Genomic DNA, 13545 nt, shown 5'->3' with positions numbered 1-13545 from the left:
GGATATGTAATTTTAGGTAGCCATTATCCTAGCCCACAAGACATACCAAAGATTCACACGGAGGCCCGATAACAACCAATCCAAAGTAGTGTCTGGTGGACTTCCACAGCCACAAGGGCCTTCATGAAATGCCCAGCAGTCATGGTGCCCATCTGAGAAGAAAGAGTTTACTTTTGCCTGTACCCAGATGATTGTTGAAGACAAAACTGGAAAGGAAATGACCGCAAGCTTGGAATATACCATCTCCTTGCTTATCCAGGTAGGCCCCTGGTGAATAATGAAAAATGAACTTTTATCCCATCACAACAGAGAGAGTTCATAAGACTGTTGATCAGATCTAGATTGGCAAGTGTATACCTATTTGAGGACAGATTACTGTTGCTGTAATCTCTAGAATTGAAGCTATATTAAAAAAGACTCTTGACTATATGAACTTGTCTGAGGTTTCTAGCAAATATGTCAGAGTGGGTATGCTAAGTCATAGATCAGCATGTACGTATATGACACCACTTGATTGACTTCACCTGTAACTCTGGCTGAGATGAGTTTATTTCCCACTGAAATGCCAGAAGAAGAAGAAAGAAGTGGCCCCACATCATGTTTTTGCAGAAGTGAGATGCTGGCTAGAACCAATGAAAGTACATGAAATGATGCCGTTCTTAACTTCTCCAAAAGAGACTTTAATCTAAGATGTGTCAGGACAGGCTGGGAATCCCATCTGAACACACTACAGATGTAAGGGACTTGCTCCTCCGAAGACGTGGGACTTCACATGAATGTTCTGGAACTCAGAGATATCAGTGTAGCTTTTGTGACATTCCTCCCTACTGCAGATCCCAACAGAGAACACATCTATGATGAACTGCATTAACAAGCAAGAAACATCACCCTCCTTTTGTCTAGAGACTAACAAGTTCTCCAGCATTTGATTACCAGAGTGTCTCGTCACCTCCTGGAGGGAGTCTGCAGCAACCTGGCAGAAGTCCTGAGCAGATAAGCAGTTCCCAAAGGTATTAGTGGTTGCTGCAGAAATCCATAATAGCGCTTTGAGGGGCTCCTGGGACAGGCTTGTTATCTACCACAGAGAAGGAGTGTGAACCTTCCTTCTAAAGTAATCTCAAAGCCTTCTGTATGCCTTTCTGTTTATTTTCCCTCTCAATCCCCAGGATAATATCCAAGGCCTAGTGGGACAATCACTATTATCCTGGTAGCTTCCAACTGGCCACAGTAGTTTTGCTTGACAGACCAGCTTTAGAAGTTCACTGAGCCACATATCCAGCTCTTGCACTTCCTATATCTGATTTCACAGCACCATGGACAGATGTTCTATTTAGACGTGACATCAGCAAAAGTATGGCTGTCAGCTAGTTGAGTATCATGAGCAGAAATTGCTTTCTACAGGAAGACATTGCTCAGAAAGATTGACTGCTCAAAATGGAAGAATTGTTCTGTATGAGCAGCCCAGCATGGTTTGGACCCAGTGCAGACCTCAATATGGAAGATCAACTACTTTTTACACTGAAAACAGGTTATCCTTTTTTTAAAGCTCTATTTTACAGGACTCTTGGCTTGCAATATGCCTATGCAGTTGGGCACAGTCTTTTCTCACCTGACAGTATTGTATTCCTGAATGGGCTAATACATGCTTACCCACTGCTCAGAGAACCTAATCCTGCCTGGACCAGCAATATAGTTGCACTAAGGCACATGGAACCTCTTTGAATTTATTTTGGAATATTCTTTACAACATCACACTCTGAAGACAGTCTTCCTAATTGTAATCACTTCAGCCAGAAATGTGAGTAAGTTTCAGGCACTTACATCTGATGCTCTATGTGATATTCTACAGGGACACGGTGGTGCTAAAACCTCACCCAAAATTCACACTCAAAGTCTTGGAACAGATTTGAAAAAAATAAGTCCATCCATATAGCTGTTGTCTTCATAAAATCTGAGGAAGAGGAAGTTTTGCACTTGGGATGATTCCACCACCTTGCTTTGTTACAGATTGTCTTCCCATTTATTTCTGGGGCCATCTCGTTGCAGAGACTATCAAAATGGCAACACAATGTATATTCTCATAGACTTTAAGGTCAGAAGGGACCGTTGTGATCATCTAGTCTGACCCCCTGCACAGTACAGGCCACAGAATCTCACCCACCCCTCCTAGAATAATCCTCTCACCTATATCTCAGATATTGAAGCCTTCAAATACTTTGAAGACCCCAAGATGCAGAGAATCCTCCAGCTGTGATCTGTACCCCATGCTACAGAGGAAGGCGAAAAACCTCCAGGGTCTCTGCCAATCTACCCTGGAGGAAAATTCCTTCCCGACCCCAAATATGGCGATCAGCTAAACCCTGAGCATGTGGGCAAGACTCACCAGCCAGACACCCAGAAAGTTCTCTATAATAACTCCTATCATCCCTCCATTGACCTATTTCCCACTGATAATGAATGGTCAATTAGTTGCCAAGATCATGTTATCTCATCAAACCATCCCCTTCATAAACCCATCTAGTTTAATCTTGAAACCAGATAGATCTTTTGCCCCCACTACTTCCCTTGGAAGGCTGTTCCAGAACTTCACTCCTCTAATGGTTAGAAACCTTCGTCTAATCTCAAAGTCTAAACTTCCTACTAGCCAGCTTATATCCATTTGTTCTTGTGTCCACATTGGTATTAAGCTTAAATAATTCCTCTCCCTCCCTGGTATTTATCCCTCTAATATATTTAAAGAGTGCAATCATGTCCCCCCTCAACCTTCTTTTGGTTAAGGTAAACAAGCCAAGCTCCTTAAGTCTCCTTTCATAAGACAGGTTTTCCATTCCTCGGATCATCCTAGTGGCCCTCCTTTGTACCTGTTCCAGTTTGAATTCATCCTTCTTAAACATGGGAGACCAGAACTGCACACAGTATTCTAAATGGGGTCTCACCAATGCCTTGTATAATGGCACTAACATCTCCTCATCTCTACTGGAAATACCTCGCCTAATACATCCCAAGACCGTATTAGCCTTTTTCACGGCCATGTCACAATGGCGGCTCATAGTCATCCTATAATCAACCAGGACTCCAAGGTCCTCCTCCTCCTCTGTTACTTCCAACTGATGTGTCCCCAGCTTATAACTAAAATTCTTGTTATTAATCCCTAAATGCATAACCTTACACTTCTCACTATTAAATTTTATCCTAATGCTATCACTCCAATTTACAAGATCATCCAGATCTTCCTGTATGATATCCCGATCCTTTTCTGAATTGGCAATAGCTCCCAACTTTGTGTCATCCACAAATTTTATTAGGACACTTCCACTTTTGGTGCCAAGATCAGCAATAAAAAGATTAAATAAAATTGGCCCCAAAACTGATCCCTGAGGAACTCCGCTAGTAACCTTCCTCCAACCTGACAGTTCACCTTTCAATATGACCCGCTGTAGTCTCCCCTTTAACCAGTTGCTTATCCACCTCTCAACTTTCATATTAATCCCTATCTTTTCCAATTTAACCAATAATTCCCCATGTGGTACTGTATCAAATGCCTTACTAAAGTCGAGGTAGATTAGATCCACTGCATTTCCTTTATCTAAAAAATCTGTTACTTTCTCAAAAAAGGAGATCAGGTTAGTTTTGCACGATCTACCTTTTGTAAAACCATGTTGTAATTTGTCCCAATTGCCATTAGCCTCAATGTCTCTAACTACTTTCTCCTTCAAAATTTTTTCCAAGATCTTGCATACTACAGATGTCAAGCTAACAGGCCTATAGTTACCCGGGTCACTTTTTTTTCCTTTCTTAAAAATAGGAACTATATTAGCAATTCTCCAGTCAAATGGTACAACCCCTGAGTTTAGAGATTTATTAAATTTTTTTGCTAATGGACTTGCAAGTTCATGTGCCAGTTCCTTTAATATTCTTGGATGAAGATTATCTGGGCCCCCCCGATTTACTCCCATTAAGCTGTTCAAGTTTGGCTTTTACCTCGGATATGGTAATATCTACCTCCACATTCTTAGTCCCATTTGTTATGTTACCATTATCCCTAAGCTCTTCGTTAGCCTCATTAAAGACTGAAGCAAAGTATTTGTTTAGATATTAGTAATTAGCGGTCCTACTTCGTCTTTTTTTGTTTTTTTTCCTATTTATATGACTATAAAACCTTTTACTATTGGTTTTAATTCCCTTTGCAAGGTCCAACTCTACCTGACTTTTAGCCTTTCTCACTTTGTCCCTACATGTTCTAACCTCAATAAGGTAGCTTTCTTTACTGATCCCTCCCATTTTCCACTCCTTATATGCTTTCTGCTTTTTCTTAAACACCTTATTGCTGTGTTAACATTAGGCTGGTGTGCCTCTCCCACTGAACATCAAAGTTCGCTCTTCCAGGTTGCAGACCACATTCCTTGCGGGCTTCTGAAATGTACTAATCTTGGAAATCTGCAAAGCAGCAAAATGGAGTAACCTGCTGAACTTTGTCAAATATTATGCCTTTCCAGGTCAGATGCCAAGTTTAGGAAAACACTAAAATTGCTCAACAGCTTCAGGTGAAATTCCTCCTTTCCACTGTCATGAGGAGGTATTCCTTGCTATTCACCAACAGTAGGATCCACATTGACATGTACTTGATGAAGAAAGAACAATTGCTTACACTGCACTAGCCGTGTTTTTTGAGATGTTACTGTTAGTGTCTCCTATGACCTGCCCCCTCTCCTTGTTTTCAGAGTCCTTCTGCTAATAGACTTCAAATTATAAAGAACTGAGGGAGAGGTACAGGAGCATGAGGAGGCATAAGGCATGTGTATGACCTGGATGAATAGTGCTATTCAAAAGATTCCAATCTTGTATGCCTATAGAGTGATTCACAACTGATTACATCATCTTGAAGAACCACAGTTACTGCAGACTAAGTAACCCATTCTTCTCATGCATCATCTGTACTCCCTTCTGCTTCAAGCATTTCCCTTGGACTCCTAACCCTGGCGCTTGTATTCCCCCTACATCTGAGTTTGTGAGAAGATGTTTCTTTAGTTCCTATAGTGGGGCAGTTCTTCCCCAGATGTACCCAGGCTTCCTAGAGACACTTTATCTTGTTTATAGGTGAGGATGAGACTCTAACCCCAAGCATGAAGAATTACTAAAGATAGAACAGTGACTATAACTAGGAGCCATGAGTTAAAATTAAGAAAGGAAGAATTATGGCAAAAAACTGGAAAAACTACAGAGAATGGTTTGTTAGAATGTGGAATAGTCTGTCAAGGTTAGCAGAAGAAGTGCCATTACTTTGATGCATTTTAATCTGGACTGGACAAAATCTTGGAGAACATACAGTAGAAAATAGTCCACTGCTGACTGGGAGAAGGTTTTAAATAATGCAACAGTTATTTTCTCATTCTTGTTATTTTTCATTGAGGGAAAACTATATAATGCTCTCTGTATAACTAAGACCAAAGACAGAAACCCTGTTAACCTTAAAACTCAAAAAACGTTGACAAATACATTGATATATTACATTAAAACACTGTAATTACTGTATTTGATCAGTATTTAAGGCTTATTTCTGTTCTTATGATCTTTACTCTTTATATGCTTACCATTTACAGAATAAACTAGAAGTAGGGGGTAAATATCCCTTTAAAACTATTGAAATTTTAATTTTTTTTTACTCTTGTAATTGTAATCTTTCTCCTTGTAACTGCTTTATTTCCTGCCTCGTTTATTTTTCTCCCAAAGAGGCATCAGACTAGCCTTCTTTAATGTATTAAGTGTCACTTACAATGCAACGTTAACATACTACTCTTCATACTACTTATGCAGGACCAGGTTAATATTAAAAAAAAAATCTGGCTAACTATCCTATCTTGCTGGTTGGGGAACCCTCCTCTGAGTGTGCTAAATGGGTGGCCCAGTTTCTTAAATTAGTATACTTTTTTGAGTACTTGTCATGTTTATATTCTTGGCGAGAGTCCTAATGCCCACTGGCATAGGTACACTGTCTCTCCTGAGACCAACCCAGCCAACTCACTGCATCCAATGCTCTTGTCATGATTTAGCCAAACTAAGGATGTAAAATATCAATTCATTGAATAGTTGAGTAACTTCATGAATTCTTATAGGTTAGTCAACTATTCTGTAGTCCCTGGGGGCAAGGCCAGCAGCCGATGCGCTCCTGCCTCACTCCCAAGGAACCTTCTGCCATTCCGCGCTGCTGCCTCTGTATCAGAGGCAGCAGTGGCGGGAGCCAGGCATGAGCTTGTCCATGAGGGGAACCAGTTTAAAAACATGCTCCCCTCGCGGACTGGCTGCCTGTCAGCCTGCTAAAAAAAATACTGGCAAGGGTGGCAGGTGGGGAGCACGTTTACTCTATAGTATTAATCTATAAGCTTTTGTTAATCGCTTAGGGTATGTCTACACTGCAAAGTTAATTCGAAATAACAGTTATTTTAAATTAACTTTAATAGCGTTTATACATGCAAACCGCTATTTCGAATTGAATTCGAAATAGCGGAGCCCTTAATTCGAATTTGGTAAACCTCATTCTACAAGGAGTAACACCAAATTCGAAATAGCTATTTCAAATTAAGTGCTGGGTAGACACTTAATTCGAAATAGGGGGCCTCCAGCCCTTCCCAGGGAGCCCTGGTAGCCACTCTGGGCACAACCAGAAAAACTTACTCTCCTCTCCCCCAACCCTGGAGCCATTAAAAGGCTAGACCCTGGCCACAATGCCTGTGCCAGCTCCAAGCCTGCCAGCCCAGAGCCAGCAGTGGACACCGGGGTCCCTGACCCAGTGGCCCCAAAACATGAGCCAGTAAGCCACTGACATCCAGCCCTCCACCGCTCCCCAATAGCAGTCTGCCAGCTCCCAGGAGCCTGACAGGGGCTGGAGAAGACGAGTGCCTTCCTGGTCCAGTGTGGAGATCATGGACCTTATTCAGGTTTGAGGGGGGGGATGCCCCCAACATCCATGATCTCCGCACTAAACGGAAGAACTTGGCCATCTATGGCAGGATAGCTGCCAGCCTGGCCACCAAAGGCCACATGCGAACCCAGGAGCAGGTTTGCATGAAAGTCAAGTTGGTTCGACGAGACCCTCAGCCCTGAGCTTCCCCTCCCCCTTCTTCCCCTTGCTTCCCCCTTCCAGCTCCCTCCTCCCAGGTTTCCCCCTCCCCTCTTCCACCCTCTCTCTTCCTCTCTCCCACCTCCTTTTCCCAGTCTCCCCAGAGGTTCATCCACTCTCCCCCCCCCGTTTTGTTCAATAAACCCAGTTTCTATTTTTGAACATACGTGTTTTATTTGACATCAGGAAGGGGTAAGTAGAAGGACATGAGAGAGGAATAGGGCATGAGCCCCTGGTGAAGAGGACTGGGGAGACTATGAGATTCTCCTCAGGGTGGACGCTCTCCCTCAGGGCCTCCTGGATCCTGACAGCCCCCCGAGAGACCTCCCCGGATGGCAGCCTGCAGCAAGTGCAGCCGGGCTGATGGCAACGACCCCACGAGATGCACCAGCATGCCCAGGGGCAGCTCTGGCTCCATGTGGCTGAGTGCTGTGGTGTCCCAAGTTCAGGCACTCCAAGACAGAACTGCTTTACTGTCCCTCTTCGAGGTAGACAAGCAAGAGAGGAACCCTGAGAACTGTCTGTCTGGGGTGGGGGTAGTGTCCCTTTAAGTATGGAGCTCAGTTAGCCTCAGGCAGCAGCCCCACACGCTAAGTCCTAACCTGATGCCCTGCCGGCACTGGTTCCGGCCAGCCTTAACTTTGGTTCAGGGTCCAAACAGTGTGGATGTGCTATTTTGAAACAGTTTTTGTGTCTAGAGCTGTTACTTCAAATTAGCTTAATTCAAATTAACTATTTAGAATTAAGTTAATTCGAAATAGTGCTGTAGTGTAGACATACCCTTAATGGACTACACTATTACATCCCTAATCCAAATGGTAGTGTGCAAGGTATCCTATAAAAACTACCACCAGGCTGGTTATTAATATGACTGTAAAAGAAGTCGGCGGCGAGTGGTGGTGGTTGGGGGCACCCTCCTGAGAGGGAATGAGCCATCCATCTGCCGTCCGGGCCTGGATTCTCGAGAGGTATGCTGCTTAACGGGAACTCAGGATGTGACTGAGAGTCTTACAAAACTGATCAAAGCCTTGGATTGCTACCCCTTTCTGCTTCTCCATGTGGGAACTAACGATACGGCTAAGAATGACCTTGAGCGGGTTACTGCGGATTACGTAGAGTTGGGAAGAAGGATTAAAGATTTCGGAGTGCAAGTGGTGTTCTCATCCATCCTCCCTGTTCAAAGGAAAGGACTGGGTAGGTATCGTTGAATTAAGGAAGTAAATGTGTGGTTACTCAGGTGGTGCTGGAGAGAGGGCTTTGGTTTCTTTGACCGTGGGACTCTGTTCTGGACACAAGGATTGTTTGGAAGAGATGGGATCCACCTAACCAAGAGAGGAAGGAGCATCTTCACGGGCAGGCTTGCAAACCTGGTGAGGAGGGCTTTAAACTAGGTTTGTTGGGGGACAGTGACCAAAACCCTGAGGGGAGTGGGTAAGTCGGATACCAGGAAGAAATGCAAAGAGGAACGAGCAACAAAGGAGGACCCTTGATTGGAATAGAGAGGCTAGGGCGATCAGCTGGTTATATAAGGTGTTTGTACACCAATGTGAAAAGCCTGGGTAACAAACAGCAAGAATTGGAAGCCCAGGCCCAGTCCAAGAACAATGATTTGATTGGGATAACAGAGACTTGGTGGGATGACTCGCATGACTGGAGCGCTGTCATGGAAGGGCATAAACTGTTCAGGAAGAACAGGCAGGGGAGAAAAGGAGGAGGAGTTGCACTGTATATAAAAGAGCACAATCATTGCTCAGAAGTCCAGTATATAGAGGGAGAAAAGTCTGTTGAGAGTCTGTGGAACAAGTTTAGAGGTGTAAGCAACAGCAGTGATGTTGTGGTTGGTGTCTGCTACAGGCCGCCGAATCAGGAGGATGAGGTAGATGAGGCTTTCTTCGGAAAACTGAGAGAAGTTTCCAGTTCGCAGGCCCTGGTTCTCGTGGGGAACTTTGATCACCCTGACATCTATTGGTAGACCAGTATGGCAGTACACAGAAAATCCAGGAAGTTTTTGGAGAATGTTGGGGATAACTTCTTGGTACAAGTGCTGCAGGATCTGACCAGAGGCCATGCTCAGCTTGACCTGCTGCTCACAAACAGGGAGGAACTAATAGGGGAAGTAGAGGTGGGTGACAACCTGGGAAGCAGTGATCATGAGATGGTCGATTTCAGGATCCTGAGCAAAGGAAGGAAAGAAAGTAGTAAAATACAAACCTTGAACTTCAGAAAAGCAGACTTCGACTCCCTCAGGGACCTGCTGGGGAGAATCCCCTGGGATGCTAACATGAAGGGGAAAGGAGCCCAGGAGAGCTGCCAATATTTTAAAGAAGCAAGGGATGTGAAGGATAACAAGAAATGTTTCTACAAGCATGTTAGCAAGAAGAAGGTGATCAGAGAGGGTGTGGGGCCCCTACTAGATGAGGGCAGTAACCTAGTGATGGATGATGTGGGGAAAGCTGAAGTACTTAGTGCTTTCTTTGCCTCTGTCTTCACGGACAAGGTCAGTTCCCAGACTAATGCGCTAACTGACACAACATGAGACGAAGGTGGACAGCCTTCGTTGGGCAAGAACAGGTTAGGAACTACTTAGAAAAGCTTAAATGTACAGAAATCCATGGGTCCGGACTTAATACATCCAAGGGTGCTGAGGGAGTTGGCAAATGTCATTGAGGAGTCTTTGGCCATTATCTTTGAAAAGTCCATTTTAAAGAAAGGGATGAAGGACGATCCAGGTAACTATAGGCCGATCAATCTTACTTCAGTCCCTAGAAAAATCATGGAGGGGATCCTCAAGGAATCCATTTTGAAGCACTGGAAGACGGGAAGATGATCAGGAATAGTCGGCATGAATTCATGAAGGGCAAGTCATGCCTGACCAATCTGATTATCTTCCATGATGAGGTAACTGGGTCTGTGGATATGGGGTAGTCAGTGGATATGATATACCTTGACTTTATCAAGGCTTTTGATACAGTCTCCCACAACATTCTTGCCAGCAAGTTAAGGGAATGTGGATTGGATAAATGGACGGTAAGATGGATAGAAAGCTGGCTGGAAGTTTGGACTCAGCAGGTAGTGATCAACGGCTCGACGTCAGGATGGCGGTCAGTTTCTAGCGGGAGTGTCCCAAGGATCAGTTCTGGAACCAGTTTTGTTCCACGTCTTTATTAATGACCTGGATGAGGGGATGGATTGTACCCTCAGCAAGTTTGCAGATGACACTAAGCTGGGGGAGAGGTAGACACGCTGGAGGGAAGGGAAGGAGGCCAGAGTGACTTAGACAGATTGGAGGATCGGGCCACAAGAAATCTGATGAGGTTCAACAAGGACAAGTATAGAGTTCTATACTTGGGATGGAAGAATCCCAAGCATTGTTACAGGTTGGGGACCAACTGGCTAAGTAGCAGTTCTGCAGAAAAAGACCTGGGGATTACAGTGGATGAGAAGCTGGACATGAGTCAACAGGGTGCCCTTGTAGCCAAGAAGGCTAATGGCATACTAGGTTGCATTAAGAAGAGGATTGCCAGTCGATCCAGAGATGTGAGTATTCCTCTTTACTCGGCTCTGATGAGGCCACATCTGGAGTATTGTGTCCAGTTCTGGGTCCCCAATTACAGGATGGATGTGGACGCATTGGAGAGGGTCCAGCAGAGGGCAACCAAAATGATTAGAGGCTGGAGCATATGACCTATGAGGAGAGGCTGAGGGATTTGGGTCTGTTTAGTCTGCAGAAGAGAAGAGTGAGGGGGGATATGATAGCAGCCTTCAGCTTCCTGAAGGGAGGTTCCGAAGAGGATGGAGAAAGGCTGTTCACAGTAGTGATGGATGGCAGAACAAGGTGGGAGAGGTCCAGGTTGGATATTAGGAAAAACTATTTCACTAGGAGGGTGGTGAAGCACTGGAATGGGTTACCTAGGGAAGTAGTGGAGTCTCCATCCCTAGAGGTGTTTAAGTCTCGGCTTGACAAAGTCCTGCCTGGGTTGATTTAATTGGGATTGGTCCTGCCTTGGGCAGAGGGCTGGACTTGATGACCTTCTAAGGTATCTTCCAGCTCTATGATTCTATGATTCTGTGTAAAGTGTGTGTGTTCATGTTCTATGTGAAGTTGTGAATTCCTTCTCTATGCTTTTACCCAGAACATGTTTAAGACAAGACAGTCTAGCCTCCGTAAAGGTGTTAAACAGGTCTGCCTTAGACAAAGGAAAGTGGGTTTACTTCAATTTACATATTATCAGTAAACAAAGGCATCAGGCAAAATCGGGGAATTATCCTAGTCCTGAACTGGACAGACTGAATTAACATGGGTCTTGTGCCTCAGAGAGAGACTGGAGACTAAATTGCCAGGAAGCCTTAGTGACTTTTAAGATTAAAAACAACTCCTTTGGTGTTACAAGAAAAAGAGACACTCTATCTTTATCCTTCCTATTGCGGGACATATAAAACAAGCAGTTGGATCTCTCTTATGGGTCCTGGCCAGGCCAGCCAATAAAATCAGGAAAGGAGACTATGGGTGAGAGAAACCATCTTGAACAAAGACTGCATCTTGGTTGATTAACTTTTAGCTATGTGTTTTCACTTTTATTTGCTTATAGCCATTTTTACCATTATCTCTTTTACTTGGTACCACTTAATCTATGAATTTTTGCTAATAAATTTTCTTTATAAATCATCACTGCTGTGTAAATTCAGTAGAATGTGTGCTTCTGTAAAACTAACAGGTTGGATGTGTTTTACTGCCTCCTTAAAGGCTGTGAACCTCACACTTTCTCTGAGGATCCAGTGAGAGGGACCTTTAGTATAGAGCAGGGGTGGACAAAAGGGCCTCTGTGGGCTATTCCCCCACCCCCAGACCAATTAGGGCCTGGGGGGAGGCACAAAGTTTTCTCTACTCTGCCAGGAGCATGCGGGAGAAGACTTCACGCGCTCTCCCACCCCCAGCCCAATCAGGAAATGGGGAAGCCTGAAGCATCCTGGCCACGCCCCTTCCTTTTGAGGCCCTGCCACTTCTGGTGCTTCAAACATTTTTTAAGTGGCCCCTGGCAAAAAATGATTACCTGGTATAGTGGGATGTTGAGGGGACCGAGTTGAGGCTGGATCATCTTACAAGGAGTAATCAGGTTGGGTAAAGCCAGAAGAAGACTTGGTCTGCTGTCAACAGGGAGCCAATATGTCTGGTTATAAATGAGTCTCTTGAGTTTTGTGCCCCATATGGTAATGAGACAAACCCAGACATGGTTTTGTCTGGTACTGGACAGGGGATGTCATAATGAAGATTACACTACTCTGCTCCTGCTAGCATAACCACTCACTCAGCATGTGTGCAAGATAATGCCATCAAGTGTGGGGGGAGAGATTGGGCTCTCTTCATTACAGCATTCCCCATGTTGTATGACATTGCCAACATAATGCATGTTAGGTAACATGAAGGGGGACGGGCGTGCAAGCAGGAACAAGTCCACTCCATTTCACATGTACCGGAATGTGTAATTATCCAGGAAAATGGAAGTGGCTACCCTAGCTTGCCAAGCTGTTGAGATCAGAGCTCTGGATCAAAGCTGCACAGCCACAAGACACCCAGGGTTTCAAGAATCCCATACTAGACTCGGTGAACCCCAAAATGTGAACATTTTTCCAGTGCATGTTATAGGGTGCAGAGATGAAATCACAGTGCATGTAATTTGCAATATAAAGTCTTATTGCTAATTGTAAAAACAATCCCACCCTCCTTTTCCATTTTACATTTTTTTTATCCTTTTACCATTTTTGTTCAAGGGAAAATGTTTTGTTTTAAGCCCTCAACATGCATTTCAGGGACAGCATTAAAAATGACTGCTTATTTTAAAAAGTATTTGTTATGCATACAGTTATATTTTGTGCTTCCCAACATACTGAAAACAATCAGATTTTCTCAGTGTTTTTGACATATTGGGGTTTGTTAATTTAAGAAAGAGAGAGTTGGTTGGCAGTGTCATTTCTGTAATGGTGAATTTTATGACTTCAAACATTTTCAGACACATGGTCTACATTATTTACTTTTTCTGCATTTTATAATCTGCCTCTCTTCCTCACACATGCACACAGTATTTTAGATTCGTATTTTCATCTTTCTGTAAAATATTGCAAACTGAAATTTCCTCAAATGTAAGCAATTGACTCTATGACCTTGTGAATGCAGACTTAACCCAGCTCTCTTTCAGCTTATGTTTTTGTCCTTTTCTTGTTATTGACAGGTTACCTTAGGAAAAGTGCTAAAAGTGATAGTGGTGATGCGGAGTCTCTTCATTGACCGGACAATAGTAAAAGGATATAATGAAAATGTATACACTGAAGATGGCAAGGTAGGTTTTTCACATCTCTAGCTTCAGACTTACCTGATACCTGGTTTTTGCGAAACTAGAGAAAAGAACTTCCATCACAGGCATGTTTGCAAA

At 43.7% G+C, this 13545-nt stretch overlaps 1 protein-coding gene across 2 annotated transcripts in view; it reads left to right on the top strand.

Moving 5' to 3' along the window:
• Window positions 1–13545, top strand: part of MED27 (mediator complex subunit 27) — a 248908-nt gene that overhangs the window by 189799 nt on the left and 45564 nt on the right. For both annotated transcript variants that reach the window (XR_012897207.2, XM_075905682.2), the window contains exon 5: window positions 13345–13452. Coding sequence is in view for 1 of the 2 variants with exons in the window: in XM_075905682.2 (XP_075761797.1) it covers window positions 13345–13452 (108 nt within the window). In the remaining variant the exon portion in view is untranslated. The remainder of the gene's footprint in view (window positions 1–13344; window positions 13453–13545) is intronic.

Source organism: Pelodiscus sinensis, chromosome 23 (assembly GCF_052426305.1).
Source record: "Pelodiscus sinensis isolate ZL-2025 chromosome 23, ASM5242630v1, whole genome shotgun sequence".
Lineage (NCBI taxonomy): Eukaryota > Metazoa > Chordata > Testudines > Trionychidae > Pelodiscus > Pelodiscus sinensis.
This window is presented reverse-complemented; position numbering and strand designations above follow the sequence as displayed.